Source organism: Dermochelys coriacea, chromosome 9 (assembly GCF_009764565.3).
Source record: "Dermochelys coriacea isolate rDerCor1 chromosome 9, rDerCor1.pri.v4, whole genome shotgun sequence".
NCBI lineage: Eukaryota > Metazoa > Chordata > Testudines > Dermochelyidae > Dermochelys > Dermochelys coriacea.
The window spans coordinates 56634833-56646844 of record NC_050076.1 but is presented as its reverse complement, the minus strand read 5'-3'; the positions used below and the strand labels follow the sequence as shown (position 1 = coordinate 56646844).

General features: G+C 37.6%; 1 protein-coding gene across 18 annotated transcripts in view; it reads left to right on the top strand.

Moving 5' to 3' along the window:
• Positions 1–12012, top strand: part of SEPTIN2 (septin 2) — a 54817-nt gene that overhangs the window by 5375 nt on the left and 37430 nt on the right. For 9 of the 18 annotated variants that reach the window (XR_006273990.1, XM_043491612.1, XM_043491604.1 and 6 more), the window contains exons 2-5: positions 435–464; positions 2360–2480; positions 6531–6617; positions 8917–9040. Coding sequence is in view for 15 of the 18 variants with exons in the window: in XM_043491612.1 (XP_043347547.1) it covers positions 456–464; positions 2360–2480; positions 6531–6617; positions 8917–9040 (341 nt within the window). In the remaining 3 variants the exon portion in view is untranslated. Of the gene's footprint in view, positions 1–434; positions 465–2359; positions 2481–6530; positions 6618–6713; positions 6762–8916; positions 9041–12012 lie in introns of those variants that run through there. The other 9 variants (XM_043491615.1, XM_043491614.1, XM_043491611.1 and 6 more) reach the window with 8 other exon arrangements.

Below are 12012 nucleotides of genomic sequence, written 5' to 3'. Positions count from 1 at the left end.
CAACTTTTGAACAATACAAAGCTCTTCTTTAGGTTTTACTTCAGTTGGTTTTTGTAAAAGGTGTAGGCTTTATAATTTTTCCAGATGTAAAAGCTTTTTTTTCCTCATATAGTTGGAGTGTAATTTTCTGAAGCACACACTGTTGGCTTAACTCTGATTCCAATGAAGTAAATAGAATTGGAGTTAGGCATTCGGTGTTGGTCTTTGAATATGGAGTGAGATTTTCATAACAAAGGTAAAGATGATAAAGGTATTTGGCAGGAAATCGTTTGAGGTGGTCCAGAAGCTGGGTAATACATACAAGTAGTTTAGAATGGTCTCTGTCTTGCTCACTGTCAAAAGACCATTGAAATTTGATTGCACGGTGGTGGTTTTAGTAGGTGTTTGGTCTTCATATTATCCTGTTTGTAATAAACTAAAAATTTTGTTCACAGAGTGGCTGACCTTCCATAAGGATGGCCAAGGTAAGAACAGCATTCATTAATTGCAAGATAAAAGCATAGTTTTTTATTAAGGTTTTTAGATAGTGCAACCGTTCTTCCATGTGCAGTGAATATAAAGTTTTTAGAGTGTGGGGTCCATAGTCAAGTGTATGGAATATTTCAAATTTAGAGATGAATGAAAATAAACTTTGAACAGTTTGGTAACAGATGAAATTATGCAAAACACTGTTTATGCAAGTTGTTTCCCTATGGAGGTTATAAAGGGAAACCATGTAGCTTTTTTCCACTGAAGTAATGTCCCTCACTTGAGCAAACCCTTTACCCCAATTGTACTATTTTGTATTTGAACTTCTCTTCTGTCACTGTCTATCCAGTTTTGCAGTCAGCAACAAACATTCAGGAAAAGGATGAGCACCAGTTTAATTGGTTTTTGCCCCAAAAGCAAGCTGGGGGATGGACAGATCCTTTAAGCAAGATTATAAAAGTAACAATAGAGAATTTAAACCAAAAGTTCATATAAATGTAACAATCACCATATAAAATTCAGATTTCTTGTTCTACCCACTTTGTGTCAAAAGTAGAAATCAGAATGGCCCATATTAACCTATTGTCACTGACATAAATTGTGTAAAATATTTGAGTAGTATGTTTGGGGAAAGTGACCACTGTGTTTGAAAACTTTTTCTGCTATTCTTTAAGGGATGTGTTTTTATACATTGTAAATTGAAAATGAAAGTTGAGTCCTTTCCAGAGCACCCTCTATTTTTCCTTCTGATTTTAATGAACTGATCACAGATTAGTTTGGGCTAGAAGGGACACCTATATTAAGTCAATCCTCTTGCTTTATTATAAGATTTCTAATATATTACCTCAAATAGATTATCATCAGATAACAGATAGCTTTTAATTTTTTTTATTTGTATGTGTCAGAACTGACTAGAAATGTAGAGTTGCAATTTGATTTAGCGTGTGCATAAGTCCCATCCACACAACCACTTTTAAAATGGCATTAAACACCACACGTTTTTAAAAGTGGTTAGCATGATTGTTACACAACCATAGTCTGCTGAGGATAATCTTGAATATAATTTACTATAATTCCTGGAAGGATAGTTGGAATAAACTACACTAGTTGTGAAAACTTTCACTTAGAACAGTTAATCTATTCTGTGTTGTAAAATTGTCTTCAAAATTGTTTAACCATTATGGTAGTGTGACCATAGCTGTAGTGGGTTTCTGCACAACATGTAGTAGTATTAGTGAGAAACGCATCCCATGAATTTTCAGTTTCATTTCAATTCTTGGAGGAAAATCATGCCATTTATTTTAATCTGGAAATGAAACCGATATAATAAAGCTGTTGCTATCTAATTTGTCAGTGAAAACTTTGATATGTAAATGGTTTTTAGGTTTATATTGTGAATGTGCAGCCAGTCATTTATGTATCTACACTTAAAATATAATATACAAAAAAGGTTTCCTCTATTTTATTTCAGGTACCTTTGACAGTTATTTTAGAAAAACAATGCAAATTAAAATCAGCAGTGAAGTCACAACCAAAACCAAATCATGAATCCCTTCCATTCCCTAAAGCCTGAGTGGAAAAAGTAGGCCTTGCAGTGTGTTGTACACACCAACAGGTTTGGGTTCTTTCAGACCAAAGGTTGGGGCATAAGCTCTGTAAAAGGCCCTCAGTTTCGGAAAACACTCCTGCCAGCTCCCTCTGTTTGTTTTTAACTCCAGGTGACTCAAACTTGAGTGCCTCTTCCGTAGAGAACGGTGTGAGCAACTTCAAAGATTTGAGCAAGACTTCAAAGATTTTCCAGCTATATCTCTAATTTGTAATTACAAGCTTCAGAACTGTCCTCAGTTATTTCAACCTATAGCATATATAATCTTCTGATTATTTTATTTAGCAACCACCTGCCCAATTTACCAATCCAGAAACTCCTGGCTATGTTGGATTTGCAAACCTTCCCAACCAGGTTCATCGGAAGTCTGTGAAAAAGGGCTTTGAGTTCACTCTCATGGTGGTTGGTAAGAGAATATTTTTAATAGACTCTTCTAATTAGAATTTAGAAAACTGGGGATTAGACTGAATACAATGTAATTTATCATGTGAAGGAAGTCTTCATATACTTTATATAGTATCCAGTCGTTCTGACTTGTATAGTTTGAAGTATACTTGAGTTTAATTATCATTTTTAATGTGTTAATGAGCTAGCTGTTCCACATAAGTAGTAATACATCCAAACATTGTGTGTAGTAGCTAATGCTGTAGGTAAGATTAAGAAGGTCTTCTCACACGTTTTGTACTCATTACTTCCTCCTGTTTTGTCCTTTGGGACTTAAGCTTTCTATGCTTAAGTGAGTTTAGGGAAAAAAAAATTGAGAAGTCTTATTTTGCTGTTTTTGAGTTGAGAAAACCTTTTTTTTTTTTTTTTTTTTTTTTTTCCCCCTCCTCATATATCCCTATTTGAACCATTTATTGTGCTCAGATAATGCAAAAATGGGTAGACTTTGAAACTCGGCATGTAGTCAGTCAGTGAGTAGTAGTGGCTAAGCATGAAGAAAATTGGTGTAGCAATTTTCAAGTTTTAAATGTATAAAATTCTATCCTTGCCCATTTAGTTTTCCATTATTTGTTGTAATCGTAATTGTATTATGCATGCCCAGCAGTGCATGGGAGCTGATACAATTTCACTTGAAAAAAATGTCTGTAGGCATAAAATGATTAACTGTACAATTCATTTTTTTTTAAATGTACATTTAAATGGGAACTTGACAGGCCATTAAATTGAGATAGATCACTTTAGTGGTACATCAGGAATAGCAGAAGAGGTCAAAAGAAACCCTTTCATACCAAACTGACCACCTCATTTGGCTCTGCAATTCAGCAGTCCTCAGACTGTCTCTTCACTCCCCACCAGGCTCCCAAGTCAAGGTTAACTCAAAAAAAGAAAAGGAGTACTTGTGGCACTTGGAGACTAACAAATTTATTTGAGCAATAAATTTTAGTCTCTAAGGTGCCACAAGTACTACTTTTCTTTTTGCAGATACAGACTAACACGGCTGCTACTCTGAAACCTGTCATTATGCAAGGTTAACTCAGACACATTACACTTGCGTATCCCTGTTACTGTGGAAACCATAACTTTTGAACTTCTGGATTTTGAGCATACTAGTTCTCAACCTTAAAATATGCTTTTACTGAAAAGTGACATTTCAGGATTCTATCCATCTATTCCAGACTACCGGTAAAATTGTGGTTTTTTTAAAAAAAAAACAAACCAAAAAAACCCAACCCAGCAGCCCAATCCCAGATCTGAAAACAAAGCTGTTATATCTTTCACACATCATTACTAGTAATAAAAACTCCCTTTCATTAATTCTGTCAGATGTACCCCACTGCAGGAGTTGGCTTGTGAGTCATGGGACTATTTGGTGGTAGAACTGTTGGTGGTGGTTTACATACCACCTGAGTTGTAATAATTCTAAGCCCAAGATTTATAAAAGACCTTCTCGAACCCATAATTATTTCCTTGTTTTCTGCCAGCAGAGCAGCCACAGCATTACTTCTGTCCTGTTTTTGTAGCTTACAGTTGAATGCTAGGCAAGCTTTGCTTTTCACATTTTATAAGAATAATTCATGAGACTGCTTGCATTACCAAGGGTGAGAATTCCAAAAAAAATTTAAATCAGTTATACTGTCTATTGAATGTCTGTTCCTTGCTGGTTCAGGTTTTCGTCAGCTCTGCTAGCTTTGTTTTGGATACAATCTTTACAGGATACATTTAAACAGCTTTTATATAAAATGTCAGTTTACTTTCTAAAACTTTATCTGCTAAGAAACCCCCAATTCTCAAATTATTGTATTTATTTTTAACCTTTTTGAAGTCTATTCTGTAATCCAAAACATTTAAACAATTAAGAGAACTATAAGCAAATTTTCTCTGCTGCAGTTAAATTTAATTCCCAGCACTCTGAGACATCAACTGAAAATACAACTATGTAACATGGCTTTGGCATAGAGCCATGTATAAATTATTAAACAAAACAACGCAGTTTCTGCTCCATTCAAAAACAAATTCATGTATGCCAAATGGAAAAAAGACAACATATTTGAAAGTTTCTGTGTGGGATAGCATTGCTTACTGTATGTTACCTATCTGCCAATAGTTTTAAGGTATAAATAAAGATAGTTGAGGAGAAAAATTAGGGAAAACAACAAAACTTCATTGAAATGCATTGTATTAGGAGAGTTTGGATGATACTTTGCTAACCTAGAGAGTCGGTAGATGTGAGTTAAAAATAAATTACTCAAAATTCTGATTATTTACAAATTTGGCCTGAATGTGTCTGTCTTCTGTTCAGATATGTATAGGTAAACAGAGTGGTTTAACTTTTTCTTCTGTTGTGGATCATATTTAATGTCTTTATTTTTTTAACCTATAATCTTATTCTTTAAAGTCAAATGTCTTCATTTTCAGGAAACTGGGATGGGATAAATTTTCTTAAAAGCTGTGTATGTTGATATGGTTCTGACCATAATTCTCCCTGTTTCAATGACAGCTTCCATTATTGCTTGTCCAAATTATCCAAGTGTAGACAAATTGGTTGATTCACGAAAATGCAAGCTGACATTTATATTGTTCTGGCTGCTTGGCCATGTTAAACCAAAAGGAAGCTTGTGTTAATTGACCAATTTAAGGTTTCCAGCACTTAACTACCACCTTGTCTAGGTTTGGGATTAGCCCCAAATTCATTAATCGGAGGTCAGTTGCCAGTGTAGCTGCACTTATTCAAACTTTTAAAGTAGATAAGGAAAACTGTGGTTTGTTTTGGTGTGGAGCTTAGCCCAGTTTCAAGCAATAGTAAACTCCATCAGTAAAAATCATGGCTTTCTTGTTGCATGAAACTGTTCAGCCAGCAAGCTCCATTCCTGAATCAGCTGATTGTAGGAACTGGTTGTAATTTTTCAGTTTGAAAAATGGCCATTTTTCTAAAACATTTGACCAACTATTTAGCTGGTTGGGTTTTTCATTTTGTTATAGTTTTTAATTTTCATTTTGGTCTTCATATTCAGTCATCACATTTGCATTTGATCGGTGTCATTGGTCGTATAGCCCGGGGGATTGACTGGCCCATCTTTCGCTCTTTTTTTTTTTTTAATTTTTTTTTTTTTTTTTTTTTTGTTCAGTTCTGTTGATGAGTTTAATGAAGAACAGGATCTTTGACAAATCGGTTGGATACATTGTCAAAGATCCTCCCCACCATCTCCCCCTTTGAAACAGTTTGGCTACATCAGAAGCTGAGCAATTTGACAGAGGTCAGGGTCTTCATCAAAGCAAATGGCTAAAGTGTCAAAGATCCTGGTTTTTAACTATGTAGCCATTCCGTTGTTGAAGATCTTTTTGTTTGATGCAACATAAATGCCCTGAACTAGCAAACCTATTAATCACACATTGTGTTAGCCTTCAATTACAGGAAACATTATTCGGTGCATATGCCAAAAGGTAGTGTCGTACACCACTCTGTAACAGTTTGAAAAGGCTTCTGCATACCATATCAGACAACATAAGTAGCAGATATAATTGTTTTCCATTGGCTAACCACGGCAAAAAGATTTGATTGTGATGAATACCAGTAACTTTTTTTCTTCCGTCAGTGACTGTTGTTAAATAATCCCAGAAGTACTTCAAACTCTTGCTATATACAAAAATTTCACTACAACTTTTAGTTTAAAAGCTACAGGAGAATGAAAAATCATAAGACTCAGACTGTGAATTTAAGGTCAATTAAAAATTAGAGCTCTAACAGAGATTTACACAAATCTTCAAATATCAAGCTTTACTTAGAGTTGATGTGCTAAAAATTTGGAATATATAAAATGAACTCCTTCTTTAAGCACATAATAGTGGCTTGACTATGTCATTACCACTCCATGTCAGTTTAATCCACAATTTGAAAGATTCAGTTACATTTAACTCAAGAAAAATATCTATAATCAGATGTTGTATATAATTTCTGAAAGGTTAATTATGTAGAACATATTTATGATCAGCATATTTTCAAAATGAATCATAGGTGAATCTGGATTGGGAAAATCTACTCTAATAAACAGCCTGTTCTTGACAGATCTCTACCCAGAAAGGATAATCCCAGGAGCAGCCGGTAAACATTTTTATTTCCTAATGTCTCTTCAGTGTGAATGAACATAACATAAGAACGGCCATACTGGGTCAGACCAAAGGTCCATCTAGCCCTGTCTTCTGACAGAGACCAATGCAGGTGCCCCAGAGGGAATGAACAGAACAGGGTAATCATCAAGTGATCCATTCCCTGTCACCCATTCCCAGCTTCTGGCAAACAGAGGCTAGGGACACCATCCCTGCCTATCCTGGCTCCTAGCCATTGATGGACCTATCCTCCATGAATTTATCTAGTTCTTTTTTGAACCCTGTTCTAGTCTTGGCAAAGAGTGACCAACCTGAGCCTGAGAAGGAGCCAGAATTGACCAATGTACGTTGCCAAAGAGTCACAGTAATATGTCAGCAGTGCCCCTTCAGTTCCCCACCCTGCTTCCAGTGTCTACCACCCAGCGACCATCCTGCCGATCAGCGCCTCCCCCTCGCACCTCCCGATCAGCTGTGTCATGGTGTGCAGGAGGCTCTGGGGGAGAGAGGGAGGAGTGGGGGCATGGCAGGCTCAGGGGAGGGCCCAGGAAGGGATGGAGTGGGGGCAGGGCCTATGGCATAGCCATGGGTTGAGCAGTGAGAGCCCCCCCCGTCACATTGGAAAGTTGGCACCTGTAGTTCCAGCCCCAGAGTCAGTGCCTATACAGGGAGGCGTATATTAACTTCTGAAGAGCTGCTCCGGAGCCACAGGTTGGCCACCCCTTGTCTTGACCTTCGCAATATCCTCTGGCGGAGTTCCACAGGTTGACTGTGCATTGTGTGAAGAAATACTTCCTTTTGTTTGTTTTAAACCTGCTGCCTATTTTTATTTGGTTACCCTTAGTTCTTGTGTTATGAGAAGGAGTAAATAACACTTTTTCTCCAGACCAGTCATGATTTTATAGACCTCAATCATATCCACCCTTAGTTGTCTCTTCCAAATATTGTTGCATATTTGTGCTAGTGTAGCTGCGATCGGCATTTGTGACTGGAATACTGCACACAGTATTCAAACTGCCTTGGCGGGAGAGCCCTACTTGCTTATTCTCCACATTACGCGTGCTAGGGAGGCAGTACACTTCACCCCAGGAAACATGAGCCCCTTGCATCTGTTAATGAGCCCATGTGGTCAAGTGAGGAATGATGATGAATAGTACCAAAGTCTACCTAGTTCTCTTCGGAAAAAATGTCGTCATGGCACAGGAAGAAGGGAGGACAGAAGTCTTGTTGAAAATAAAGTCAACTTGAATAAAGATGCAGAAAATTCTCATCGTGCTTCCCTTAGCACTACAAAAGTGATTTCTACCCCTTGTCAACTGTTGAGAATAGCCCACTTCCACCTTAATTGAATTGGCTCATTAGCACTGACCCTCCCCCCCACTTGGTAAGGCAATTTCCATCTTTTCATATGCTGTGTATGTATACCTCCCTACTGTATTTTCCACTCCATGCATCTGATGAAGTGAGTTTTAGCCCACGAAAGCTTATGCCCAAATAAATTTGTTAGTCTCTAAGGTGCCACAAGGACTCCTCACTTTTGCTGATACAGACTAACATGGCTACCACTCTGAAACCTCCCTTAGAGAAATTCTAAGTGTAGGCATCACTTGGCTTCTTGCCTTGATAGACACGCTGCTAATTTTCTGCACATGCTTCCACTGAGTATGCAGAATTTCTGTCCTCTATTCTAATTTGTCACATTTCTGCCAAAGAAATTTGAAGTTGTTAATGGATATTTTTTGTTTCCCTCTTCTGGGAATCTTTTTTGGGGGGCGAGGTAGGGGGGTGTTCTTTTTGCATTGCAGTTCCACTGCTTTCTTATAGATTCATAGATACTAAGGTCAGAAGGGACCATTCTGATCATCTAGTCCGACCTCCTGCACAGCACAGGCCACAGAATCTCACCCACCCACTCCTATGAAAAACCTCACCCATGTCTGAGTGACTCATTTTCATTAGCTCAGCATGTCATGTGGCATGTCTGTCATTTTCTTCCAACAGTGGAAAAGGACCTTGCCTATAAAAATAAAAGTACTCCGAAAGCTACTGTCTGTTTCTCATTCTATCTAAACTCATCCCCAGCCCGTCCTGCCTGGCTTTCTGCTACAGATTTAAAGAAACAGAAAACACTTCTATGGAAAATTGTGTGTCTGCTTCTGATGTCATGTGACCCCAGGAATAAGGTTATTAGTAGAGAGCCTCTTAAATGGTTCTACTTGCTGGATATTCTTGATCTAGCCTGAGAATTAATTACATTTATGAGATTTCTTTTTAAGATCAAGTTTGCTGTTTTATAGAAAAAATTGAAAGGACTGTGCAGATTGAAGCTTCAACCGTTGAAATTGAAGAAAGGGGTGTTAAGCTCCGTTTGACAGTTGTAGATACACCAGGTTATGGTGATGCCATCAATTGCCGGGACTGGTATGTATGTAAAAAGTTTTATTGATCTATTGAAAAGAGGATTTACGTCTCTCTTTGGATTCTTTAAAGTTCATTCTCATGCTCTTTTCTCGGGACTAAATCGCTGAAGTGCAGGTACATTGCGCGCATAGCACAATCACAGGAAGGAAGGGACCTTTGGAGGTCATCCAATCCCATCCCCCTGTGTTGGGGCAGGGCCAAGTATACCTAGACTATCTCTGATAAGTGTTGGTTTCAGAGTAGCAGCCGTGTTAGTCTGTATTCGCAAAAAGAAAAGGAGTACTTGTGGCACCTTAGAGACTAACAAATTTATTAGAGCATAAGCTTTCGTGAGCTACAGCTCACTTCATCGGATGCATTTGCATCCGATGAAGTGAGCTGTAGCTCACGAAAGCTTATGCTCTAATAAATTTGTTAGTCTCTAAGGTGCCACAAGTACTCCTTTTCTCTTTCTGATAAGTGTGTCTAACTTAAAAACCTCCATTGTTGGGGATTCCACAATCTTCCCTTGGTAACAGATTCCAGTACTTAACTATATTTTGTGTTAGTTTTCCTTAATGTAAACTAAATCTCCCGTGCTTCAGGTTAAGCCAATTACTACTTGTCCTATCTTCAGTGAACATGGCCAGTAATTGATCAGTGTCCTTTTTGTAACTCCCCTTAATATATTTGAAGATTATCAGCTCCCTCTCTTCCCCCCCCCCCCCCCCCCAGGCTAAACATGCCAGGTCTTTAACTTTTCCTCCTAGGTTTTCTAAACCTTTTGTCATTTTTTGTTGCTCTCTTCTACTCTCTCCAATTTGTCCATATCTACCTTAAAGTATGGTGCCCAGAACAGAACACAGTACTCCAACTGAGGCCTCACCAGTGTGAGTAGAACAGGACAATTACCTCTTGTTTCTGACATACTGCACTCCTGTTAACAACCCCCCTCCCCCCCTCCCGGAATAGTGGCACTGCTTTATTTTTTTTTTTTTTTTTTTTTTTTGGGGCAACTGTGTCACCTTGTTGGCTTATATTCAGTTTGTGATCCACTCTCACCCCCATGTTGTTTTCTAGAACTATTGTCTAGCCAGTTGTTTTGTATTTGATTTTTCCTGTTAGTGTAGTACTTGTCTTTATTGACTTGTTGATTTCAGACCAGCTATCCAGTTTGTCAAGGTTGTTCAGAATTCTAATCCTGTCCTCCAAAGGATTTGTACCCCTCCCAGCTTGGTGTCATCCACAAATTTTATAAGCATGCTCTCCATTCCATTATCCAAGTCATTAATGAAAATATTGAATAGTACTGCATGCCCAGAACTCTTCACTGGGGGTAATCCATGCAGTGTACCCACTAGATACATCCTCCCAGTCTGGTAATGAGTAATCGATACTGAGTGTGTTGTGGGTTTTTTTTCAACCAGTTATGCACCCCTTCCCTATAGTAGTTCCATCTAAACCACATGACAGTTAATGTACCAGTAATGGCACATTTAGGTACACAATATAAAAGGCAATTTGTTGTAACATAAATACAATAACTGAATTATAAAAGTATCTTTTTACTAATTTATGTATTTGAAGTGTTGAATCTGAAATCTGACTTCAGAAAGACAGGCTTGCTTTATTGCTTTGAAGGGATCTCATTTGGGTGTGTGTTTTTAAAAATCCTTATTTTTACAAATTGATTGTGTATGTTCCAGACCAACAGGATAAAGAGTATTTTAGCACTCTGATAAAATTACTGTTCTATAATGCCCAGTGTTTTGCACAGTCCTTGATAATCGTGAACTCTTGCCAGGTATGATACCCTAGCATTTGCTTGACTTACGATAACAAGGAGTCCAGTGGCACCTTAAAGACTAACAGATTTATTTGGGCATAAGCTTTTGTGGGTAAAAAAATACTACTTCAGGTGCATGGAGAAGTGGTTTTTTACCCATGAAAGCTTATGTCCAAATAAATCTGTTAGTCTTTAAGGTGCCACCGGACTCGTTTGTTTTTGTGGATACAGACTAACACGGCTACCCCCTGATACTTGATTCATGATGTTATACTTGCCTTTAAAGTTCTGGGCATGCAGTATATTGGAGTGAATTAAATCAGCACTACATTTTATTGTGTGGGGGGTTATAGCTATTTAAAAAATTAACATGCATGATAAGATTTTAGCAAGAATATAGAAGTTTTTATAAAACTACAATACTGGAAGAAAATCTTGCCTTGCTTGTTTAGAAAAAAATCTGCATTTTACAGAGTAACTTAATTACAAAATAAAAGCTGGTGAGTAACTAGGGTGATTGCTGGTGACTTTCAAGGACCTGTTAAAGGAATTAACTTACTCAGTTTTACTAAACTATAGTAAAAGTGCCCATCCATGATCTCTGCATGCCTGTGACAGTCTTAAAGATACACTAATAGACCTGTCACTTACTTTAGATCAAATAACCCAGCAATAAAATATAGGAAATTAATCGACTTTCCCCGCATAATCCTTCATAAATAGGGTGAAATTCCTTTTATTCTATGTTCTGAGCTTTATCATCTAATTCCAATTTTGTTTTCATGCTTTTTAAGGTGAACAGGAAATTTGCAAGGCTTTAAGTGATCTTTAGTGCAGCCCATTGTACTCTTTCTAATTGAAAATCACTAAGATGGGAAGTGGGACTTGGATCATAGATAGCAGCAAGCAGTTCAGCAGAATTTAATTATAAAATGGTTCATACCATCTTTTTTTGGTACGAAATGTTCAAATTCCTCACTCTTACAGAAAGAGATGAACTACCACGCCTGCAGATGTGCTGGAGATACAAAAGAAAAAGCCCACATTTTGATTTGTCTTAACTCAGGCCTTGTCTATACTAAAAGGAAAAGTCAATCTGAGCTACGCAATTTGAGTGACATGAATAACATGACTCAGATCAACATAGCTTAGATCTTACTGTGGGTTCCACACTACGTAAGGTCAATGGGAGACACTGTCCCTGTCT